Here is a 25,927-nt window from a genome sequence, read left to right on the forward strand (position 1 = left end):
CTCCTGGGCCTGTTTACTCAGCTCCCCAGTAGAATGTTCTAGAATAATCGCTCCAAGAATGCTACACTTGATTGTGCTAACCACTCTCTTCAGCACCTCTCAAAAAAGCCAGACTAGTAAATCTCTGTGAAATTAAGGACTGTACATATTATTTACTTAGTTTTCCTGGTTAAACTGTTTAGCTATAAGTTGTAATATAGGGGCTGGAGCGTTAGCACAGCGGGTTGGGTGTTTGCCTTGCACGCGACCAACCCGGGTTCAATTCCCAGCATCCCATATGGTCCCCCGAGTACCACCAGGAGTAATTCCTGAGTGCATGAGCCAGGAGTAACCGCTGTGCATCACCGGGTGTGACCCAAAAAGAAAAAAAAAGTTGTAATATAGGGGGCTGGAATGATAGCACAGCGGGTAGGGCATTTGTCTTGCACACAGCCGACCCAGGTTTGATCCCCAGCATCCCATATGGTCCCCTGAGCACTGCCAGGAGTAATTCCTGGGTGCAGCCAAGAGCCAATAATCCCTGTGCACTGCCAGATGTGATGCAAAAGAAAAAAATAGTACAATGATGTACTTGTTGTTTTAGGGGGTAGAGGAGGGTCTCCTTAGGGGTATTGGGAGTCACCACAGCTACACCTAGTGATACTAAGGAGGCCATATGATGCCAGGGCCCTAGGCATGCCAGGCAGCACCCAATCCTTTGAACTAACTTCATGTCCTTGATATGCATCTTTTAAGGCAAAAAGTGTCCATAGAATTCTATTGGGGGGGAGGGGAGAGGTCACACCCAGTGATGCTCAGGGGTTATTCCTGGCTCTGCACTCAGGAATCACTCCTGACATTGCCTGGGAGACTATGTGGGATGCTGAGGATCAAACTTGGGTCAGTTGCATGCAAAGCAAATGCCCTCCCCACTGTACTATTGCTCTGACCTCATCTACAGAATTCTAATGTCACAAATAAAGCTGATATCAGCTATCTATATGTCTGTCAATCCAATTTTGGTCTCAGTCACCTAAGTGGACGGTGTATGAAAGGCCAGTTTTCGTGATTTGTCAGGGACCTAAATTCATGGGGCTTGGGACAGCTCAGGGTTGTGGCTGGCACACGCATGACCCCAGGTTTCATTCCCAGGCACCAAGAGATCTCCTGGGCTCTGCTAAGGGTCACCCCACTGGTGGCTCCCAGCGCTGCTAAGGAGGCCCAGGAAATATTTTTTTTTATTTTAAAGAAATGATCTATATCTACGGAGTAAGTCTTCGCAGATGGCATGTCCATGTGAAGTGTGTTGAAAGAACGGAAGGAATAACGAGAGCTACATTAACACGTTTCACACCTGCATATTCTGTAAGACTGTGTGGGAAACATCTTACCAATCTTTGACTTCCAGAATTTACCAACACTGATGTGAACTGAAAATCCAGAAGCCCACTGCGCTGTACTCAAGTTCTGGAACTCTCAGGTTTCATTTGTTTGAGGGTTCAGGGGCCCAATATCCAGGGGTGCTCAGAGCTTTCTCCTGAGTCTGACTCAAGGATCGCTCCTGATGGGCTCGGGCAACCATAAGGAGTGCCAGGGATTGAACGTGGGTCGGCCTTGTGCAAGGCAACTACTACCCTACCTGCTCTAGCCCAAGGATATAAGTTTTTAAAGGGTACACTGAAAAGGGAAATAGGACACTTATATCATATTATAATGAGATTTCCAATAAAACTAAATAGAGGGCCCACATCAGGGGCTATTCCTGGTTCAGTGCCCGGGGATCACTCCTGATGTCCAGTGTGAGAGATCAAAGCTCAGCATCTGCCTGTAAAATCTGCACTCTATCCCACTGAGCTCTCTCCCCCACGGAGCTATGAATGAATTTCTGATTAACGCCGCACAAACTAGATGGCACTAACTCTTCTAATTATAATGCTCTCAAAAATCACTTACTAAAATAGGTTAGGACTGGGGATGTCGCTCCGTGGCAGACAGAGCACTTGCCTTGCAAGTGGTAAGTGTTGGGTTCAACTCTCAGCACCACATACCAAGCTAATTAAAAATTACTCTTAAGGTTTCTGTTATGTTCATTTGGGAATACAGTAACCGTCCCTTTAGCCCCCACAAGAAAATGATGCCATTTTGAACAGATAAACAGTAGAAAACAAAATGCTTCACTGTAGTGAGCTCAATGCAGGCTGTTGAACATCTGAAAATAGAGACCCTCTTCCTGATTTTTCTTTTTTTTGGGGGGGGTGGCTTTTTGGGTCACACCAGGCAATGTACAGGGGTACTCCTGGCTCTGTATTCAGTAAGTACTCCTGCCGTCTGGCAGTGCTCGGGGGACCATATGGGATGCTGGCGATGGAACCTGGATTGGCTGCGTGCAAGAAAAAAGCCCTACCCACTGTCTTATCGCTCCTGCCCCTCTTTCTAACTTTTCTGAACATCACCAAGTGCTACATACAGTCAAACAAGTGAGCTCAGGAAATCACTTCACAAACAGTCATAATCAGGTACGTACTAATCACCTTCTACTAGTCCAGCTGAATTCTCTACTAGGGTTGGTGCTTGGCATTTTTTCAGGCTGCTGGGGGCTTAGGTCCCAGCACACAGGGTAAAAAGTAAAACTTTTTTTTTTTTTTTTTGCTTTTTGGGTCACACCCAGCGATGCACAGGAGTTACTCCTGGTTCATGCACTCAGGAATTACTCCTGGCGGTGCTCAGGGGACCATATGGGATGCTGGGATTCGAACCTGGGTCAGCTGCGTGCAAGGCAAACGCCCTACCCACTGTGCTATTGCTCCAACCCCAGAAAAAGTAAAACTTTAAAAAAAAATTTTTTTTTTTTGTAATGGTAAGAGCAGAAGAGTGAGGCCTACCTAAAATAATCACAATTACTTATGCAGGCGAATGTCGCTGGCCAAGGGACAATGGCTGGGCTCTGAAGCACAAAGCACAAAGCAGACAGCAGGCGGGAGGGGCCAGGGCACCGGGTGCTACATATGGTCCCCTGAGCACCTTCAGGAGTGATCACTGAGCAGAGACAGAACTACTCCGTAAGTATTGCCAGGTGTGGCCCAAACCCCTTCCAAAAATTGTTTTCTAACATCAACAATAAGGAAGCAATTTTTAAAAATAGGCAAAAGATTGGGTTTTACACACACACACACACACACACACACACACACACACTGACACACACACGATATACTAATGGCAAATAGGTACATAAAAAAAAATGTTCAGCATCATTACTAGGGAAATGCTGTAAACTACCCAAACGAGGTATGACTCTGACTTTGCACATCTGGCTAACATTAAATGTTACATTAAAAAACAACCAAATTCTACCCAGGATGTGGGTCCACCACGACACTGCTAAAAGAAGTACAAAGCAGCACCACCCTTTGGAATAGAGATCAGTTGTTGCACAAAGTTTCTTTTGTTCTGCTTTGTGGTGCTGGGGAGCCAACTTCAACTCACATATGCAAAGTGTGCATTCTACCTCTGAGTCATGTTCCCTGCCCAGTTCCTTGAAATTTAGCAGGCAGCTTACCTAGGATACAACAGCCCGTCCCGAGAGACGGAGAAATGGATGATCAAACAAAACTGTGTATATGCGGGCCAGGTAGTACCGCAGTGAGGGCACATGCCTTGCACATGTCAACCAAGGTTTGACTCATCCCTGGCACTCCAGATGGTCCCCCAAGCCCACCAGGAGTGATCCCTGAGCACAAAACCAGGTGTGGCCCAAAAACAAAAACAAAACAGTTTTAAATTGGGGGCTGGCAGGAATGGCCGAGATTAGTACCAGGAATTTTGCTCCATGACTTGAAGGCCAGCCACACGTGCTAGGTGAAAAGGAAGCTCAGATAGAGAAGAGAGCACCAAATAAAGGTTGTTGTGAGGATCCTCCCAGGGTGGGAGAAGCATGCTGAAAGTAGTCTATAGACCAAACATGATTGCCACTCAACGCCTCTCTTGCAAAACACAGTACCCAAAAGAAGAGAGAGAGAACAAGGGGGAATGCCCTGCCACAGAGGCAGGGTGGGATGGGGGGGATGGGGGGTGGGAGGGATGCTGGGACCCGCGGTGGTGGAGGATGGGCACTGGTGGAGGGATGGGTGCTTGATCATTGTATAACTGATACCCAAGCACAAAAATTTATAAGTCTATAACTGTATCTCATGGTGTTTCACTAATTAAAAAAAGTTTTAAAAAAATTGGGGGGCTGGAGCGATAGCACAACGGGTAGGGTGTTTGCCTTGCACACAGTCGACCTGGGTTTGATCCCCAGCATCCCATATGGTCCCCTAAGCACAGCCAGGAGTAACTCCTGAGTGCAGAACCAGGAGTAATCCCTGTGCATCGCCGGGTGTGACCAAAAAAAAGTTTTAAATTTGTATATGAACATTTATAGTAGCTTGATCATCCCCCAAGATGCAAAAGACTTTCAGTTGGTGAATGGCTAAGCAAATGCTGTCACATTCACACCATGGAATATTACTTGTCAATAGGAAGGAGTAACCACGGGTGATACACAGCACAGATAAATCTGGAATGCATCACGCTGCATCAAACAGGCTGGCTGATTCAGAACGCAAGCTAGGATGTCGCACAGCATCCCGGGAAAGGCAAAGCAACAGAGACGAGACTATACCAGTGGTTTTGGGGGTACCCAGGGGACGGTGTGGGGAGGATAGACTACAAAGGGGCGGCAGCAGAGAATTTCGAGAGGGAATGCTGCCGAAACTGCTTTGCATCTCGTCTGGGGTTGATACTTACCTAACTGCATTTATCAAAATGCACTGAGCTTGACACCCATATGAGTCTTTTCACGTTCACTGGATAGCTATTATTAAGAAGAAAAATAATAATAAAGTAACACGGTGTGGCAAGAGCATGGAGAAATCAGAACTCCTATGCGTGGCTTGTGAGACTATAAAACAGTTCGGCCATGAGAAGAAAACAGGAAGGCCATTGCACAAAATAAATGAACTGCATGATGTCGACATGATCCAGCAATGCCCCTTCCGAAGGCATTCCCCAACAAACTGAGAGCAGGGGTGCAGATATGGGCATCCCGACATTTACAGTAGTGGCAGTCACGGCAGCCAAAAGGTAGAAGCAACGCAGACTCAAATGCCCATCACTGGCTGCAGGCCATCCAAGGACAAACACAGTCAACTTGCATTGTAAACAATGGGTTTTCACTCACTTCACAAAGGAAGAAGTTTAGGCCCACAGCTCAACAGGGATAAACCCTGAGCTCATTGCATCAGCCCCAAAAGGCCGGCTCGCACCCGACTTCACCTACAAGAGTTCCAGAGAGCAGCCATGTTCACAGGGGAAGTGAACGGTGGTCCCAGAGCCTTGGGGGCAGAGGGGAGGCAAGCTGATTAAAGGGTGCAGGGCTTGTGGTTAGGGAGGGTAAACTTCTGAGAATGGATGGTGGGGGGCTGCATAAAACCGAGCAAAATGCCATAAATCTGTACACCTCAGAATCGTTAAAACCAGTAATGATATGGAATACCACAAATTTGGTTTTTGTGGGCCCTTGAGGTTTCACCCAACAGTGCTCAGGGGGTACTCCTGGTTCAGTACTCAGCAGGGAGTGTGTGTTACCCTTAGTAGGGCCAGGAATTAAGTCTGGGTCTCCCATGTAAAGCATGTGTCCTTTGAGCAATCTCTCCATCCCTGATTCTAATGCACACACACACACACACACACACACACACACACACACACACGTGACTCTGTGTGTGTGTGTGTGTGTGTGTGTGTGTGTGTGTGTGTGTGTGTTGCAGGAGATTGAACCCAGGGCTTCACACAGATAAGGCATACACTCTACCACTGAGTTCTACTCTCTAAATATTAGATGTCCTTCCCATTGATCCAGTTCAATCATTTCAAGGCCACATTAAAAAGTTGATCATTGCAATCTGCAGGGCGGGGTGAGGGTGGGGGGGGTTAGAATATACGCTCCGGCCTGTAAATGAAAACCAAATCAGACACGGTAGCACGGTGAAGAAAATCCACCGGAACCTTTCCTGCAGTTTTGCATTCCTGCACTCAAGAGTCAACTCGGAGCAGTTTTGTTTTATTAATGCTTTCATTTTTCCCTTCGGGCCACGAAATAAGGAGCAGGAGTCCTTTGGGGCAAGCTGCATTCGCCCTGACTCACAGGAAATAAATAAAAATCCAAAGTCCTGGGGCCACATACAGGAGCCACCCTTTATTCTCCGCCCCCCTCCCCCCCTCCAGGTGCTGCTCAAGACCTTTGCTCAGATGCAACTGCTGGCCCCTGACTGCTCCTGGGACAGGCTCCTCCCAGGAGTCCCCCAAACCCCCGCCTCTCCCACCTGGCCCAGCGTGCTCCCTCCCACTCCTCCCTCCCACTCCTCCTCACCCTATGTTGACTAAGTGATTCTAAGTGCCACGCACGGCTGCACAAGAAAACAGCATGACCCACACAGAGCTTGGCTGTGGGAGGGGAAGGAGGGCAGCAGGGCCAAGAGATCAAGGAGGACTGGGCAGGGAGGAGGAGAGCACTTCCGGGAAAGGAAGCAAGTTCAAAGACACTGAGGCAGGTGTGTATTCAGAGTGAGGAAGGAAGAGTAGAGCTGGTGGGTGAAAGCAGGGGGCAAGAAAGGGAGTCTGCTGAGGGGGAGGAGCTCTTACTGTATTTCACTGCATGGTCATCAGATTTTGTTTCTTTTTTCTGCCAAGAAAGCTGGAGTGCATTTGTTAAGTGAACTTTAAAAAAATTCTCTACCAGTCCAACTGACAAACACATGGTGTGCTGGACATGGTGAGAGCCATTAAGAAAGACAAAGGTCGTGGAGATGGTAAGGATTAGAATTCTCAGTAGGCTGTGGAGGCCACTGGCAGGTGGAGTTTGATTCTGCATCGGAGAAGAATGCACAGAGTGCTAAGAAGCGATACAGCAGCATATTTGAAAAGGATCCCCTTGGTGTTCAGTGGCCACAGAAAGCATCTCCTTGCAAGTCTGCCTGGAACCTCCAAGTTCAACCCCAGTGCTGCCTACTGGTGCCAAGTGGGGGTCCCCGCTGCTCTGTACCCAGACATCTGCTAGAGTGAAGGGAAGGAGATGAAAGAAATGATTCCCCCTGCTACTCTCTAATTGTTTCTTCCTTTCACACAGACTCAGAACTTACAACTTTGATTTACATGATTATTTCTTTTATCTTGATTTCCCCTGATGGGCATTAGGCTCTGTTAGTGTAGGAACAAGTCTCTTTTCCAATTATTTAAACACAAGTCCAAGCACAGGACCTGGCATATAATATGTGCTCTATAAATATCGATTGAATTAACAAGTAAGATCCAAAGTCTACAATAAAGTAAGTCTATAACTTGCACGCACACGCCCACCTGCGCGCGCGCATGTGCACACACACACACACACACACACACACACACACACACACACACTCTGTTCTTTTTTATATACTTATTCCTGAATATTCTCAACAGACATTATCCAGCTTACACTCTAACATGAAAAGTTCACCCCCATATGATTGATGCTGCGCTAGATTGCTTTCTAGGTTGCTTTTGTTCATCTGAATCATAGCAATGGTACAGCAGGTAGGATGTTCGCCTTGCACGTGGCCTACCTGGATTCAATCCCCAGAATCCCACAAAGTCCCCTGAGCCTAGTCAGGAGTGAGCCCTGAGCACAGAGCCAGGAGTAAGCAATGAGCGACCTTGGATAGGACCCCAAAACAAAACAAAAACAAAACCTGATAATCAAAACTCAATGTCAAAAAGCAACGACAGGTCAAAGAGACAGTCCAGGGCTTGCCTTGCACACAGGCCCACCTGGGTTCCATCCTGAGCACCCCAAAAGGTCCTGCAGGCCCCTCCAGGAGTGATCCCTGAGCTCAGAGACAAGAGGAAGCCCTGAGTATACCGTGGCTGTAGCCCCCAACCACCCTCCCCAATACATGTTTTTTAAATAATGAAATAGCAACTCTTCAAATGCCACAATCTACCGTTTAAGAAGGCTGCCAACCAGGAGGGCATGACCACAAAGGCACCTGCCAAGTTCTACCTGTACCCAGTGCAGTTCCAGCTGTCTGCCCCCCAATTGCCATGCCAGAACGGTGTGTGGTCTCCAGGGCACTGCAGCAGGAAGCAGAGGTGCAGCCCCTGATGGGCACTGCAATCAACCATGTATGCATGGCTCCCAGCACAGAGCGGCCAAGGGGGAACGAAGGGTTCCAAGTGAAGAAGGGTACCAGTCTCCTGCCAGGCAGATCCTACCAGGCCCTCGCGGTGCCAGGGCAGTGCTGTCTAAGCTGGGCTCTCCAGATACATAAATCTGGCTCCTTCCTGCAAGTGTTCCCGGTCCATTACCTCCCACCTGCACGGAAGCGTCACCATTTGCACCTCCTGCCCACATTTACTCTCTGAATAATATACACAAATAAAAAGTGTCCAGGCAGCCTTTATGGGCATCTGAACGAACAATCTCTCGAGGAAGCTCAGTCGTAATTCATGTGAAAGGTTCACCATTCACAGCGTTAAGTCTCCCTCCCAAGGTGGCAAATGTCTCTGTTTTGCAAGAGGGCCCATGAAACCGACTACGAGCTCCGAAGTGCCCATCTCTATGGGCTGAGGACAGCGCAATGAGCCGAGGGGAGGAAAGCCAGACACGTGGGCTTGATCTCCAGCACCACAGGGACCGCTGAGCACTCGGCTGGGAGTAGCACCCCCCGTACTGCTGGAGTGACCAAAACACAGAAATGAAAGACTCCCCCCAAGCCATCAGTTCTCCAGGTTTGCCCCCAAACAGCAACATCTTATGAACAGCCTTGAGAGGGAGCAGAAGAAAGTGGCCAAGTCAGGGGCTGGAGCAATAGCACAGCAGGTAGGGTATTTGCCTTGCATGCGGCTGACCCGGGTTTAATCCCCAGCATCCCATATGATCCCCTGAGCACCACCAGGAGTAATTCCTGAGTGCAGAGCCAGGAGTAAACCCTATGCATCACCGTGTGTGACCAAAAAAGAAAAAAGAAAGAAGAAAGCGGCCAAGTTAGAAGGCGCTCGGGATCAGAGCAACTAGGGTGCTTGCCCTGCATGTAGCTGACACAGTTTCAGTCCCCGGCACCACATACCCAGATACTGTCCCGAGCACCATCAGGAGTGATCCCTGAGTGCAGAGTCACAAGTAAACCTTGAGCACAGCCAGGTGTGGCCCAAAAGGGAAACTAGTAACAACAACAAAAAAATGTTTTTAAAAGAGGGGGTTGGTCCAGCCCACTTCATTGCGGGTCGCTGAGAAGCCAGGGAAAGTGCCGATGGGGAGAAAGCCCATCTCTAATTAAGAGTGTATCGACAAGGAGCCAGAGTGATAGTACAGCGGGTAGGGCGTTTGCCTTGCACGCGGAAGACCCAGGTTGGATCCCCGGCATCCCATATGGACCCCAATCACCACCAGGAGTAAACCCTGAGTGTGACCCAAAAAGCAAAAAAAAAAAAAGGTACTGACATGAAGGAGAGAGTACACTGGGGAAGGCATCTGCCCTGCATGTGGCAACCTCCAGTTGGACAGTTCGAGCCCTGGCACCCCCTATAAAGCCCCAGCACCACCAGAGCCGAACAACCCTGAACACCACCAAGTATGGCTCAACTTTCCCCCTCACCCACCCCAACAAAGAATGGGTGGAACTGGGGAGTCTAGAACATTGCCAAGAGCATGGGGCATGACCCACAGGGGCCAGAACCATCCCATCAAATGTTAGCTAAGAAATCATTCAGGGGGCTGGAGCCATAGCACAGCAGGTAGGGTGTTTTGCCTTGCATGCAGCCGACCTGGGTTGGATTCCCAACATTTTATATGGTCCCCTGAACACCGCTAGGAGTAATTCCTGAGTGCAGAACTAGGAGTAATCCCTGTGCATCGCCAGCTGTGACCCAAAAAGCAGGGAAAAAAAAAATCATTCGGGCCAGACAAGAAACCCAACAGGTCCTTCCACACCTTGAATTTCTCAGAGATGAATATAAAGACCAAAGAACCCCTCAAATCTTTAAAACAGCACATCTATTCTACCAGGAAGGCTGTACCCAGACATCTTCCATCCCTTTAGAAATATTCTAACACTGGGGCTGGAGTGATAGCACAGCGGGTAGGGCGTTTGCCTTGCACGCAGCCGACGCAGGTTCGATTCCCAGCATCCCATATGGTCCCCCGAGCACCGCCAGGAGTAATTCCTGAGTGTATGAACCAGGAATAACCCCTGTGCATCGCCGGGTGTGACCCAAAAAGCAAAAATAAATAAATAAATAAATAAAAAGAAATATTCTAACACTACTATCGGAGGAGGCAGACACTTTCACAACCCAATATGAAGCTTTACAGCTGCCTGCGATTTTTCCCCTCTGTCCTAGAGAATTCCCCCTTTCATTTCCAAGTAACACAAAACTCCGAAGACTGTTTTAAGCTGGTTAATTATTTTATACACGGAATCAGAGCCGATGCTTCCGTATTTCAGTGTATTTACAGATTATTAATTTCTCACCATTTCTCTTTAGAATTAAAGATTTTTTTAAAAAAGAAAAGAAAACTGGCCATCCTGTTTCAGTTCTCCTCGCTTCCTTCACAGACACCTTATCAGCTCTGCCACAGCTGAAGTGATTCCAAAGTGCTTCACACCACCCTCGGATTTTCTCCTGCTAATAATTCCCACTTCCTGCCCGTGAGTGGCAGGCGGCTCTCCCGCGCGGTAATGTGGGACAGCTAATTATCTACCAATCCACCTTGCTCGCCTGCACTTGGCCACTTTTATCTGCGCAGGACAGCTGCGCTCTGCCCGTTTGAAGTGAAATGTCAGTCTCCGCTAATGCAACAAGACTTACATCACTAATGATGTCTCCACACTTTGAAGAAACAACTCAAAGACTAATTAAAAATTCAGATTCATTCTCGCTGGCTGGCCCAGCTTCCCTGCCCTTCCACCAGGGCTCTGGGACCATCTTTGAAAATACTCCCTGCAAAAACAACATTTCAGAAAATATCCGAAGGGAATCAGGGGAGAAATGAAGTGTGGGAGGACTTGGGGGGGGACGGGACTGGAGTTTGGGGGATAAGGATGGGGAGGGGGGTTTGTAAAGCCCTTCAAATAGCTGTTATGGTTGGAATGGAACCAAGACGATATCACAGAGCACAGATAAAAATTCACTCCCCAGGTTTCAACTCTGCAGTTTGAAGGAAACGCACAACTTCCAAGAGCTAGGAAGCCAAAGCTACTTCAAGTCCATCCGGTGTGAGGGGTCTTAGGGGTTGGTTCCTTTCTATCTGTAATTAATTCAGAAATCCACTGTATAAATCCGAAAACTGATGGGGGTAGGGGATCTGGGGACAACATTTGAAGTAAGCAGGGGGAGAGAGGGAGAGCAAGAAGGAAACAAACAGATAGGAGGGGACTTGCTTTGCACAGAGCTGACCTAAGTTTGATCCCCGGCATCCCATATGGTCCCCTGAGCCCTGCCAGGAGTGATCCCTGAGTGCAGAGCTAAGAGTAAGCCCTGAGCACTGCAGGCTGGCCAAACTAAATAAATAAAGGATCAATTTTAAAAAAAGATGTACAGATGACATTCAGTTTGCTTCATCTTCCAGCCAAACACCCCTGCCAAAGTAATTTCAAAATTTCTTCAATATTCACCCCCAAACACAAGAATAAAAAACCCTATTCCTGATATCTAGGGAGAAGAAGTCAGGCCCTGAAACTCAATTCCAAATAGAACTGCCTAAAAATGACAGGTGGAATTCATTTCCTTCTGTGGCTTACATAAACACCAAGAACCAAAGTTCTTCCTTCTCTGGAAAAAAAAATTTCTCTTAAAAAAAAGAATTTTACTTTAGTGGTACAGGTTCACTCTTATAAGCAGTTATTGACCCCAAAAAGTAAGCATTTGCTCTTTAAAAATCTCGTTAACATTATAGTTAAGTCTTGACTTTTTTTTTGTATTTCCTTAGTGCCCTGCGAAGTTAGAGGTCTTTGAATAACGAATGAACATGAAAAACCAAGTTGCCAGATTAGACCATCCACTTTAAGCTCTTAGTCATAAAATTCAGTTCAACATGCTTCTCCAAGATGAATGATATATTTTTTTAATTAAGTGAAGGTATTTTTTTTAATCATAAGGCGAACTTCTCTCAGAAAAATGCAGCTGACACAGGAGAATATCAAGAAAAGTGTGAAAGAGGCTGGAGCAATAGCACAGTGGGTAGGGCATTTGCCTTGCACATGGCTGACCCAGGTTCAATTCCCAGCATCCCATGTGGTCCTCTGAGCACCGCCAAGAGTAATTCCTGAGTGCATGATCCAGGAGTAACCTCTGTGCATCGCTGGATGTTACCCAAAAAGCAAAAAAAAAAAAAAGTGAAAAATTCAATGTGGCGAGGTGGCTTCAGGGGTAGGGCATGAGCCCCAAATGCACAAGGCCCTGACTTCAGTCCCTGGCACCCATCACAACACAAGCCCACCCCACCCCCCAGCACTGTTGGATGTCAGCCCTATTTAGAAAAAAAATTCAAACCAGGCTGGATACTTTCTACAGCAGTTATGGCGCTTGCCTTGCACCTGGTTGACAGGAGTTTGAGTCCCAGCACCATTTATGGTCCCTTACGACTACTAGGAGTGACTGCTGGGCACAGAGCACAGGAATAAACCCTGAGCAACCCTGGGTATGGCCCAACTCCCCCCAAAATTAAAAAAAAAAAGACCAAGAATCCCGGGGAGTAGGTACTGATCCAGGCTAAGAACATTGCCAGCGCGATGGAGAACAAGGGGTTCTCAACTGCAGCCCAGGAGGCTGCTGCCAGGGTGTTGCAACCGAGCAGAGATGCTACGGAAGAGAGCAGGCATGCCAAGAAAAATAGAGCCCACGCCAAGTCCAGCCAACTCAAAGCTCCCAGGGCTGTTCACTGCTATTCACTGCAGGAGTCTCCAAGCCGGTAATAATGAGAGAGTGACCAGTCACCTGCACTAAATCAAAAGTCTCAATCGAGGGGCCAGAGAGATAGTACAATGGGTAGAACTGTTTGTACATGGCAGACCCTGGTTCAAATACCAGCACCTTCTATGGTTCCTGGAGCACTGACTGCCAGAAGTGACCTCAGAGTAAACTCTGACCACCCTTGCGTGTGGCCCAAAAGGCAATCAAAAAGAAAAAGCACCCAAAAAAGTTTCAATGGACACCAAGAATCTGAGAATCCTCTTGAGCCATAGACCTAGAACAGGGACTAAGGTGCTTAGTCCCCTTACCCAAAAAGCAAAAGAAAAAAAAAAGAAAAGTGAAAAATCCAGAGTCCCCCACCTGCAGCCGCTCACCTCTGCTCCCTCAAGCAAAGAACCCCACAAGCTGACCTCATCCACCTCTCAAACTTCTCCATCTCCCTCCGTCTCCAAACCTTCACATCATCTTCCAGTTGCTCAAAAATGCCAACACTCAGGAGTCTTCCGGAAACTCTCGAATTTTGGATCAGCCAACTCCGAATACTCCCCCTTTTTTTTCTGGGCAGTTTGCCAGCATCCTTCCCTACCCTCAAGTCGGTCCCAATCCCAGACATATTTATTTTTTAAAGCACCTGGTCCCTCACCTGTCCTGGCATCTATTGCCTTGGGAGTTAACGGATGACACTCCCAGCACCAAACATTCAGCAGCTACTAAGATAAGAATCTAAATGGTGATGCTGTGCTTCCTGCAGCCTCCATGGCAAAGTTCTCCTATGGGCTTGGCTGGAATTGGCCTCCGAAACGCACAAGCCTCAGTGCCCAAGCCCACTGAGTAATCTGAATCCAGACGATGCAAATTGGTGGCCTCTGGCCTGATCCGGTTTGCAGATATGTTTGATTTGGCCCACACAGAGATTTTTGTTGTTGTGCTTTTTTTTTAAATCTGAAATAAATGCCAACATTTTTAAGAACCAAGAGATTCTTATCTCCAATCCAACTCTTCAGCCTTTCCTAGATTAGTCATGTAGCGGTGCTGTGCCGATCAAGCTTCGCCCTGTGGTCCTGGCCCAGGCCCTCTTGTTTATAACAGAGCACACTGCTCCCCACAGACTCAAACCTGGTCCACTTTCCACAGTAGGTCCCATGGGACTCCAAAACATGAGAGATCAAACAAGCCCCAGGTGTAACCGAGAGCCATCTTTCAGGTTTTCCATCTCAAAGTGCCTTGGCCTTTACAGGCTGCTCTAGCCTCCCTGGTAGGGGATGAAGTCTCCCACAGAAAGTGCTAGCTGGCTGTGCTCCCCACTGCTGCCACGAGGCCCCCAAGAACTAGCTGCTGGCACAATGACTAGAAGACAAAGATGCCCAGGAACATGGCTCAGTGGCCCAGGGCACGCAAGGCCCTGGGTTGGATCCCGGATCTGCCCCTCACCTTCCATAAAATACATGAATGTACAGAATCCTGGAGGCCGGAGTGATAGTACAGCGGGTAGGGCATTTGCCTTGCATGCGGCCGACCCGGGTTTGATTCCCAGCATTTCATATGGTCCCCCCAAGCACCGCCAAGAGTAATTCCTGAGCGCAGAGCCAGGAGTAACCCCTGAGCATCACTGGGTGTGACCCAAAAAAGAAAAAAAGTGCACAGAATCCTGCTCTTTCTCTTCAACCCCCTGCTCCCTGACACACTCCCACTCTTCCTCCTCTAGATGGGGCAGAGAACAGGGTTGAGCAGATGTGGTTCAAACTGCATCCCATCAAATACAGGGGGGGGGGGGGAGGGGGAAGACTTTGTAGACAATGACTACAAAGAAAAGAGAAAAAACCCCTGTGGGTAAAGGCAGGCCTGAAACAAGGGTTGCACAGCATAAGAACAGATGCAAAAGGGCCCCCAGAGGTTCCTAAAAGAAGTGTGAGGGCCTGAGAGGTAGTACAGGGGTAGGAAGTTTGTCTTGCATGCAGGTTCGATCCCTGGCATCCCAAGCACCAGCTGTAGTGAATTCCCCAGCTCAGAGTCAGGAGTAAGCTCTGAGTACCACAGGGTGTGACCCAAAAACAAAGTAAAAAAAGCATGTGAGTTACCTTTAGAAGGCTAGGAAGGAGCTGGAGCAATAGCATAGCGGGTAGGGTGTTTGCCTTGCACAAGCCGACCCAGGTTCAAATCCCCGGCATCCCATAGGGTCCCCTGAGCACCGCCAGGAGTAACTCCTGAGTGCAGAACCAGGAGTAACCCCTGAGCATCACTGAGTGTGACCCAAAAACAAAAAACAAAAAAAAAAGGCAGCAGGGCAAAAGGACAAAGATCATTTTTTTCCTCCCCTGTATTTGATGGGATGCAGCTTGAACCACATCTGCTTAGCCCTGTTCTCTGCCCCATCTAGAGGAGGACGAGTGGGAGTGTGTCAGGGTGCAGGACAAGGACTAGGGAACAGAGCAACAGTTTGGGGACTGAGCATATCATTATAAAAAATTAATTAAAAAAGTAAAAAAAATAGTTAAAAAACTTCATAAGGCTGGAGACACAGATGTTTGGAGCACAAGCTTTGCATATGGGAGCCCCAGAGTCACCCCTCAGCATCAACATGACCCTATGAGCACTTCCTGACGAGTCCCACAATTCCATAGACAAACACCCAACCAAACATGGACATTTATTTGTCAATTATAACTCATTGGACCGACAGCACAGCGGTAGGGCATTTGCCTTGCGCACAGCCAGCCCAGCTGAGCCAGGTTCAATTCCTCCGCCCCTCTCGGAGAGCCTGGCAAGCTACCGAGAGTATTCAATATGCCAAACACAGTAACAAGAAGTCTCAAAATGGAGACGTTACTGGGCCTGCTTGAGCAAATTGATTAACAACGGGAGGACAATGTTTGTTTATTTGTTTTTATAATTCACTATGGCAGTGCACCAACACATTGCAAACATCTTAACTCACTGAACAAGACATTAAATAAGAATGCAACCCCAAGGGTCCACAAACAAAATGGAGAAGAGGCATTTGCACCCCTATGACCCTTGCAGCATGGCCCACAATAGCCAAAACCTGGAAACAACCCAAATGTCCAAGAATAGATGACTGGATACAGAGGCTAGGGTCCAAATCACAATAGAGTGTTACTCAGCCAGAAGGAAAGATAAAGTCGTGCAGTTTGCTGCTCCACTGAGGGACTTGGAGAGCATCATGCTGGGTGAGGTTAGTCAGAGGGAGAGAGATGACAGAGTGATCTCTCTTAAGGGGGTAGAAGGAAACCTAATGGGGGTATAATGAAAGCCCACAGACAATGGAAACAAAGAACAGGAGAACTGGTTTTCAGCAGGAAACAGGCCACCTGAGGGGCCTGGGGGACAGGATAGGGGGTGGCTGGCGGGCGTCAACGTGGAGGGAAACTCTGAACCAGGAGAAGGCTAAATGTTAGATATGAAACTATTGGCAACAGTGCTTTAAGCCACAGTGCAAAAACTTCTGTATCTTTAAAAAGTGCCCCTCGGAGAGGCAGACAGGTGGGTGGGGAGCAAAGGGGGAAGGGATTGGTCACTGGGGAAGGGATCAAAGTTGAAACACTGCTAGCCTGGAACTCGATCACAAACAACTTCATAATTTCACAGTGACTAATAGAATTTTTTTTTTTTGCCCTCCCGTTGTTCATCGATTTGCTCGAGCGGGCCCAGTAACGTCTCCATTGGAGATTTTGTTGTTACTGTGTTTGGCATATCGAATACATCACGGGTAATAGAAATTTAAATTAAAAAAAATGGTAAGGGACTGTCTTAAAAATGGTTGTGAGTAGAAGAACTCATCTGAACGCAGGGCTGGCTGCGGGCTGAGTGGGTAGAACCGGGGCACGGATGAAGCTAACCGGACCACAGCTGGCATTGGGCTCAGAGATCTCAGTCTTTTTCTTTTTCTTTTTGGCTTTTTGGGTCACACCCAATGATGCTCGGGGCTTACTCCTGGCTCTGCACTCAGGAAATCTCTCCTGGCAGTGCTGGAGGACCATATGGGATGCCGGGGACTGAACCTGGGTCGGACACATGCAAGGCAAATGTCCTACCCGCTGTACCCGCTGTACGATATATCACTCCAGCTCCTGAGGTACAAGGAAAGCCTTAAATTACTGTTGGATTTATTTTATTTTTTGAATTTTATTTTGCGTCCAGGGCTGGAGCAACAGCACAGTGGTAGGGCATTTGCCTTGCGCACAGCCAGCCCGGCGGAGTCGAGCTGGGTTCAGTTCCTCGGCCCCTCTTGGAGAGCCCAGCAAGCTACCAAGAGTATCTCGCCCGCACAGCAAAGCCTGGCAAGCTACCCGTGATGTATTTAATATGCCAAACACAGTAACAACAAATCTCAAAATGGAGACGTTACTGGGCCCACTCGAGCAAAAGTTTGGGGGACTGGAGCAATAGCACAGCAGATAGAGCTTTTACCTTGCACGCGGCCAACCCGAGTTCGATTCCCAGCATCGCATGTGCTCTCCTGAGCGCTGCCAGGAGTAATTCCTGAGTGCATGAACCAGGAGTAACCCCTGTGCATCGCCAGGTGTGACCAAAAAAGCAAAAATAAAAGTTTGAAAGTGGGTGAAGAGATAGTACAGTGGGGGGGGGGGGGAGAGGAGTACACACCTGCATGTACCCAATGCTGGTTTAAGCCCAAGTGACACAAGGTACCAAGCCACAGCAGCACCACATCCTCGGACCCTTACAATGAACCACTGGCCTGGCCACTGCTCAAGGGCCCCTGAGCACTGCCTGGGAGTCACCCTAGCCCCCAAAGTTTAAAGGTAAACAATAAGTAAGAGATTGTGTAGTTTCTTCATAAAGCCCAACGAAAGGTTCTGCCCCACATCCCTGAGATCTTGCCCACGTTATACCCCGCTGGAAATGGGCACCGGCCACAGGGATGCTGCTCTGGGGATTCATTTTGTCACCATCAGGAGTTCGGTGCTCAGAGTTTTCCAGGTTCTGTGCCACCCAGTGCCACGCACTGTCCTGTGTGCGTCTGTTGACGACAGGCTGCATGCCATGTCTGGACGGACTCTCTTTTGGTTTGTTTTTGAGCCTCACCCGGGAGCGCTCAGGGATCACCCCGATGGTGCTTGGGGAACCATATTCAGCCCTGGTGAGAGACAGCGTGAGCTGGGGGCGGGCCAGGCGGGCGCTTAACCCCCCTAGACTTTCTCCAGCCTCAGACACGTCTTTTAAAATCTTTTTTTTTTCTCCCCACCAGTCAGAGGATGCATACATCAGAGTGACTTCTGAGTAATCCAGAAGAGAGGAGGTTAATAACTAGCTGAGTCACAATAGGCACTTTTCGTGGTTTGAATTTCAATCCCTTTTCACACCACGTGGAAGCAGATCCCAAATAAATCCCCCATGCACCTAACAACCAAATCCCAGGGGGTTGCGAGGTTCCTGTCTACTCATCCACTTAAGCTCAAGGAAGGAACTCCTCAAGCAGCAACCAGAAATAGCACCAAGTTACAAGCGAGAAGCGCTCTCTTCCCCTCCCCCAGCCCCTAGGCTCAAGTATGACTGGCAGGAAACATCAGGACTCGGGCAGACGCCAAGTAAGATAGAGGAAACAATCCAGCCCCGGATTCAGCCACCCGGGCCACCCCCAGCCCAGCTCTCTCTGAAGGCTCATTCTTACCAAGTTCAGTCCAGCACCCTACACAGGGTGTAGCCTGGCAAGCTACCGACAGTATCTCGCCTGCACGGCAGAGCCTGGCAAGCTACCCGTGATGTATTCGATATGCCAGACACAGTAACAACAAAGTCTCACACCGGAGACGTTACTGGGCCCGCTCGAGCAAATCGATGAACAACGGGAGGACAGTGACAGTGACAGATCTCCTACCCAGACACTCCCGGGGCTGGAGTGATACCACAGCGGTAGCACAGCGGGTAGGGCATTTGCCTTACACAGGGCTGACCCGGGTTCGATTCCCAGCATCCCATATGGTGCCCTAGCACCACCAGGAGTGGTTTCTGAGTGCAGAGCCAGGAGTAACCCCTGTGCATTGCCGGGTGTGACCCAAAAAGCAAAAAAAAAATCCTACCCAGACACTCCATTCTGGAAGAGGGCGAGGCAGTCATTTTCCCACTGGTACAGTGCTCGGGGGTCTAGGTACCCATCATGCTGTCTGCAAACACAGGCCTCAACCACCCTCACCCCACACCCCAAGACAGGTGAGACTTGCCTATGTGTGCATTCAAAGCATCCAAACAACGTGTCATTTCTGTTGGCGGGGAAACCATAAGCAGGACGTAAAAAGGGCTGCCAACCGGCATGCAAGTGACAGAAGGGCCACCAAGACTAACTGTCCATGGGGTTGAAGCCACAGGACAGAGGGTAGGGCATCTGCCTTGGACACAGCTGATCAGGGTTCAATCCTTGGCATCTCATATGGTCCCTCAAACCCCACCAGGAGTGATTCCTGAGTGCAGAGCCAGGAGTAAGCCCTGAGCATGTCTGGGTGTGGCCCCCAAACAAAACAAAAATTCACTGTCCGAAGGCACCAAGGCAGAAAACATGGGGGTCAAAGGAAGGGAGGGTCCCCCGTCCAGGGGGTCGGGATTTCCCCGCACCCCAAAGGGAAGTAGCGTGGCTGGTGGTCACTGACCCTGTGATGGTCCCTGCTCAGGGCAGCTGCAGCATGGACTGTCTCAGCCAAGGTGCAAGGTTTCAGCCCAGGTATGTACCCATCACCTGGCCGGGCAACCCTGCTCCACTCCTGGCCCTGCCCCTCCTTTGCTTCCCCCTCTCTCCTGAGCACCCCCCATCTCTCCCCAGGCTGCCTGCTGTACCCATGGACAGATGAGAAGATGGGGGCACAGACCAGGCCTTCCTCCTTGGTAAGTCCCAGATAAGCCTATTGCCAGGTCCCATAACAAAGCAGAAGTCCCTGCCCTGCCACTCTGTCGGGCGGATGCAAAACTGAACAGGGAGGGCTGCGGAGATGACGCAAAGGGCTGGAGCATCCGCTTTGCATGTGGGAAACCCGGGTTTGATCCCAGCACCATATGGACCCCTGAGAGTGACCCCCAGGCACTGAATATGACATAGCCACAGCTCTGCCAGGTGTGGTGCCCCCAACTCTGCTCTTGGCAGGGAGGAGGGGAAGAACAGACTACCGCACAGAGAGACACTTCCCCAACTCACCTCCTCTCACTCACCTCCTCTCACTCGCTTCCTCTTACCTCCTCTCACTCATCTCTTCTCACTCACCTCCTCTCACTCCGTCACTATTGACAACATGGTCCGAGCATTTCACCAACACCTTGGCCCTGACAGGGCCCTTCACTCTCTGAAGCTGTTTCTATCTGAGCTGCTCAACTGAAGCTCAAGTCTGAGTTCAGCATTTCTCCTGACTCCACTGGAGGGAAACCCACCACCTGCCCACCTCCCTTTCCCGGGAGGTTGATGACCCCCACCCAGCCCTGTGACAAGCCCAGGGCACAGTGCCTCTGGCTAGGCCAGTGGAGCTGTGTGGGAGCGGGCATGGACGCGGGCACCCTGGCTGGTCAGGGGCCAGGCCCTTGCTGTTCAGAAGCCGACATTGTCCTATAACATTAAATGGGCGTCAGGTGCGTCTCTCGGTGAAACAACTCTCCCAACTGGCTCTGTCTCCTCACAACAGGCATTGTTACCTAGCTGCTCACCCCCATTGAGGGTCTTTCTGCCTCCTGCCTGGGGCTTCTCTAAGAGGCTGTGCCTGAATGCTTCCTTAAAAATCCAGGCTGAAGTGCTGGAGGGTAGCACAGCGGATAGGGGGCATTTGCGGCCGACTGGGGTTCGATTCCCAGCATCCCATATGGTCCCCTGAGCACCGCCAGGAGTAATTCCTGAGTGCAGAGCCAGGAGTAATTCCTGAGTGCAGAGCCAGGAGTAACCCCAGTGCATTGCCAGGTGTGACCCCTCCAAAAAAAAAAAATTCAGAGTGGAGCCATGGCACAGCGGGAGGGCTCTGGCCCTGCATGCAACTGACCCGGGTTCGATTCTGGGCACCCCATACAGTCCCAAGTCTGCCCTGAGCACAGAGCCAGTAATAAGTGCTGAGTACCACTGGATGTGACCCCAAACGAACAACATCCCAGGAGCGTCAAAGAAAGTTGTCTGTGAACGTTCTTCCAACAACAGGCCGGCCCCAGCTTCACACTCGCCACAGCCGCAATGGCCACAGAACAGTCCAGCAGATCCACCACCCCTCACTTCAGTCAAGATCTGCCAACCGTGGACAACAGGAAGTTGGAGGCCTCCAAACAACTGTGTAGGGGTTCTTGCCCTTCCAAGACACTTTTGATGAATGAATGAATGAATCATCAGCAAATCTCCCGAGACACAGCCCCTCTCGGCGGCACAGCACACCTCACACCCCTAAGAGAACGCTGCTGAGAATTTTGTCTCTCACCCAAGATGTATGGGGGTTGGGATGGGGGTAGTGGGAGAAAGTCAGTATTCAGTGACTGGAGCAAAATGAGTTGGGTCAAATCAAAGACTTTATTTTTATTTTTTTTTTTTAATGTAGGGACCAGAGGGGCCGGAGCGACAGCATAGCGGGTAGGGTGTTTGCCTTGCATGCGGCCAACCTGGGTTCGGTTCCTCTGCCCCTCTCGGAGAGCCCAGCAAGCTACTGAGAGTATCCCGCCCGCACGGCAAAGCCTGGCAAGCTACCTGTGATGTATGTGATATGCCAAAAACAGTAACAAGTCTCACAATGGAGACGTTACTGGTGCCTGCTTGAGCAAATCGATAAACAAGGGGAGAACAGTGCTACAGGGACCAGAGAGCTACAGTACAGCGGGTAGTGCGCCTGTCTTTCACAAAGCTGACCCGGGTCTGATCCCCAAGACCCCATATAGTCCCCTGAGCCCTTCAGGAGCAGTTCCTAAGCAGAGTCAGGATTCTTCCCTGAGTGAGGCCAGGTGTGGCCCCAAAACAAGCCAAAAATTTAAAAAAATATATTGTGTCTGTTACTGAAAAGAAACTACGACTTTCACAGCTCTGAGAGCAAGCCTGTATGAGAAGATCTACGAGACCACTCTTATCAAGAAGGAACGATCAGCCAAGGGGGTGGGGGGTGGGGGGTAGGGGGGAGTACAGTGGCCACGAAAGCTGGAGGGACTTTTTTGGTTCTTTTTTTTTTTTTTTTTGCTTTGATACAAAAGCAGCCTGCAAAGTGCCCTTTGAAATCACTGAAATCAAGGCAACAGGCCTCCTGGGAGAGCCACTTTGCAATTGTGAGGCATTAACAACTGTCTTGGGAGAACGTGTGAAGCTACTGAAGCAGTTGAAAAGTCGGGATATGGGTTATCTCCCTATAAACTGACCTAGAGAAAGACGGCGCCTCTCATTTGAGGCGACCCAGCAAACGGGACCACACGGTTCGAATGCCAAGGTCAGAAGGAAGGAGTCTGTCCCTTTAAAGCGGGGGGGGGGGGGGGGGGGGGGGGGGGGGGGGGGAACGGAACATTCTTTCCTGGAGAAGAGGCAGAACCTCTCCTCAGCCCCCTCCTATCTGCCAATGAAGTTTGACCCCAGCTCAATTTAACGCCCACGTGATGTCCCACCTCCTCCGACAGATTATCACCGGGGCTGTAAAACCCAGCATTCCACCAGGCTCCACCACAAATCCACATCACTTCAGACCCACTGAACAAATCCCAAAGGTTTGCCGGGGGGAAATGTGAGGGCTCCCAGGCTCAGTTCTTAGGGACCAGAATCCTAGCTGGCCTTAATTTGGGGACGGGGGAGGATTGTTTGTTTTTCCAAAGAGGACTCCCCACCCCCATCACCCAGCGCAGGGTCCGAGAACCAAATTCAAAAGAGACTCTTTCTCCCAATCTTCCCAGATGGAGGCAAGTGGCAGATCAATGTACAGCTCGCAGAGAGGAATTTAAATACAGTGAGCGCTAGCCTTTGGCACAGGAAAGAAACCACTTCACATTTTGCCAGACAAAAACCCCATCCGCAGGAGGTCAGCTTCCACCCGGCGGTTGCAAAGGTGTTAGAAAGAGGCCAGTGGGGAGGAGATAAAAGGCCATTTGGGCACAAACCCCCTGCCGACCGGGGCTTTTTTCTAAAGTGTCTCCTTTTCAACAGGGAAGCCTTTTAAAACTACATTTGCTTTGGAGGCCTACCTGAATGACAATGTGTGTGGATCCGATTTCACCTTTTGTCCAGGATCAAGTGAGAAACAGTAAAACCGCAGTCAGCATCTTAGAAATAGCAACTCCTTAGCTAATAAAGGGAAGGCGGTGGGCCCTAAGATCCCTAGAGCAGATGCAGAGAGAGGAAGAAGGTGACAAAATGCCTAGTAATCTTATGGGCACAGCCCCAAATGGCGACACATTAAATTTCCTTCAGAGCAAGAGGTGAAGCTGCAAAACTCCAATTGTTGGGGGGAGGGAGGAGGGCGGAATCTTAGGTTGGTTTTTTTTTTTCCTTCTAACATTTTAATTCTCTTTCCTCTAAGAGGCGCTTGCTTCACTCCTAAGAACTTTGCCGGCCCTCCCTGGAAATCGGCAGATGCATATGGAAAAAAATGGCAAGGCACTCTGAACCTGAAGGATGGAAGAGAAAAAGACAGCTCATTGATGTCTAATCGTGGGTGTCTAATAGCAGGCATCACTAATTAGACACCCCAGGAAACATCATATGAGACATTCGACATCACATTTCAAAGCCTGCCCGTTATTATCCAAAAGAAGAAATATCCTCATTCTGCAGCACTTCAGGGCCTCGGAGTTGGCAGACAAATATAAAATTACCTTCTGAGTCAAGCCTCCTTCAAATTCATCTCACTTCCATAAAAACAAAACCCAACCCTCTCTCCAAGATCCATGGAATGGGTCAGGGAAGTGGCAACACTTCCATAGAGAGGGAAAGATGGGGGGCGGGGCGGGAGGGAGTAGGGAAGGAGGTTTACAAAAAGACATCGGGAACTTGAATCCCCAAGTGACTCAAAAAGCTCTCTCATGGGGAGGTGGTCACAGTGCAACTGAAATCAGAAACCACTTCCAGGGACACATTCCTCGAAGCTTCAGCGCCCTGGAAAACCACATCCCTCCCGCTACTGTTGCTAGAATGCCCAGAGGTCACTTTAGGGAGGAATTGTCATCGAGAGGGTTCAGACTCTCCCTTATCACTTAGCCTCTCCTATCAGGTGGGCCTTTTCGCCAAGTACGTTACAATAATGGAGGGCTGGAGCAGGTAGTGATACCGCCTGGGGTCGGGCGCTTGGCGGCCAGCGAGGGGTGGGGGGGAGGAAGGGATTGATCCCCGGCGCCCCAGATGGTGGTCCCTGGAACCCTGCCAGGAGTAATCCCTAAGCACTGCCGGGTGTGGTTCCCAAATCAGAAAAATAAAATCAACCAGGACTAGAATCTGCAGGTGGTGTGTGTGTGTTGAGCAATTTTTACTACCGCTGGTTATTAATAACATCTTCAGGAATCCTTCTTCGCCGCGGGAAATCTTTCTTAAGCCCCCTCCACTTTGGGGTGTGTGTGGGGGGGGGGGTTGATAGTCAGTAAACAATGTAGAGAAAATGGGAACCTGATTCAGTGTATTCACTTAATCCGTCCCTCCCAAAGGGCACAGATAAAACAAGACCTAAATCTCACAGCCGACGGCGCGCAAACGACAAACAGGCAACAGACAAACACAGGCAGCAGAAAACCAGTCTCCAGCGCACACCCCGTCGGGGACCCGCAGCTCCTCCCGCTGTGCACCCGGCCGTAGAGACGGGGGCGCAGAGCCCGCTCCCCGGAGCAGTTCTCCGCGGGGGTCCAGGTGGTCCTGAAGCAGCTGCGCGCCCTGGGGGTCCTGCCCACCCCTAGCCGGGTCTCCGGGCGCGCCCATCCGTGCGCCTGGCGTGGGTCGGGGGCACGCGAGGAGGCGGTCAAGGGCTGGGAGGTTGGCGGGGAGTCTCCGAAGAACGTCCAAGCCGTCTGCCGCCTCCGGATGGGGACACAAAGAGGGCCGGAGAGTCCGCCGGAGTGGCAGGGGGCAAACAAGACTGTGGGAGAAAAAACCTGCCCGATCGGGGCCGAGGTGCGAGGCAAGCGGAGAGCCCTGGCCGAGAAAAAGGAACTGCACGAGGGCAGGGGCCAGTGCAGGAGAAGGGAGTGCATTCCTGCGTTGCAGAGGGAGAGGGGCTGGACCGTGCAGGGCACGGGAAGGTCCGGTGGCAACGCCGGGAGGGAGTTCTGTGCCAGCAGGAGAGATCGCAGCCTCGCCAGGCACGAAGACCCTGCATTCTGGGACTCGGGCCTGGCCAGGAGGAGAAGAGGGGGGCGCGCGCTTACCTGCATGGTGACGACCCCCAGCTCCTCGGCCGACAGTCTCTGCATCTGGCTCGCCAGCACCCGCGCCTCGTCCAGGATGGAGAAGTCGGCGCGGGCTCGGGCGCCCAGCAGCCAGCACGCCAGCAGGCACAGCAACCAGCGGGGTGGCCGCGGGGCCCCGGCCCGGCCCGGGCAGCCCGGGCGAGCCAGCACGGCCGCCGCCGCCGCCTGGTCCCCGCCGGGCTCGCGGGCCATCGCCGCCTCCCCGCCGCCGAGCAGCCGGCGCCGGCCGGGCGGGCGGGAGCCGCGCGGGGTCGCGCCCGGGGCCCGCTGGGCGCAGCAAAACTTTCTCTAAAGCGGCGCCCGCAGCTCCCAAACTTCGGGGGCGCCCGGCTCAGGGCGCGGGCGCGCGGGCCGCCGGCATCGCGGGGCTCCGGGACTGACAGTGGGCGCCGGCCGCCGCCGCCTTTTGGCTTCCCCGCGCCGGGTCCCGGTGCAGCGCGGCGGCCCGGGCCGAGCGGCGGCAGCAACCGCGCCGGGCGCGCTGCGAGGCCCGACGGAGCCAGGCAGGGCAGGAGGGGCGGGAGCGGGGTGGGGGGGCTCCGCGCAACCCGGGAAGGAAGAAAGAAAGGCGGCGGCGGCGGCGGCGGCGGCGGGTCGGGGAAAGGGAGGT

At 50.7% G+C, this 25,927-nt stretch overlaps 1 protein-coding gene across 1 annotated transcript in view; it reads right to left on the bottom strand.

The window, feature by feature from the left end:
• CACHD1 (cache domain containing 1) overlaps positions 1-25,509 on the bottom strand; it is a 242,097-nt gene extending 216,588 nt beyond the window's left edge. Inside the window, exon 1 of the mRNA XM_056122231.1 lies at positions 25,276-25,509. Within this exon, the coding sequence (XP_055978206.1) occupies positions 25,276-25,509 (234 nt within the window). The remainder of the gene's footprint in view (positions 1-25,275) is intronic.
• Between the last annotated feature and the right edge of the window lie 418 nt (positions 25,510-25,927).

Source organism: Sorex fumeus, unplaced genomic scaffold, assembly GCF_029834395.1.
Source record: "Sorex fumeus unplaced genomic scaffold, SorFum_2.1 ptg000045l, whole genome shotgun sequence".
Taxonomy (NCBI): domain Eukaryota; kingdom Metazoa; phylum Chordata; class Mammalia; order Eulipotyphla; family Soricidae; genus Sorex; species Sorex fumeus.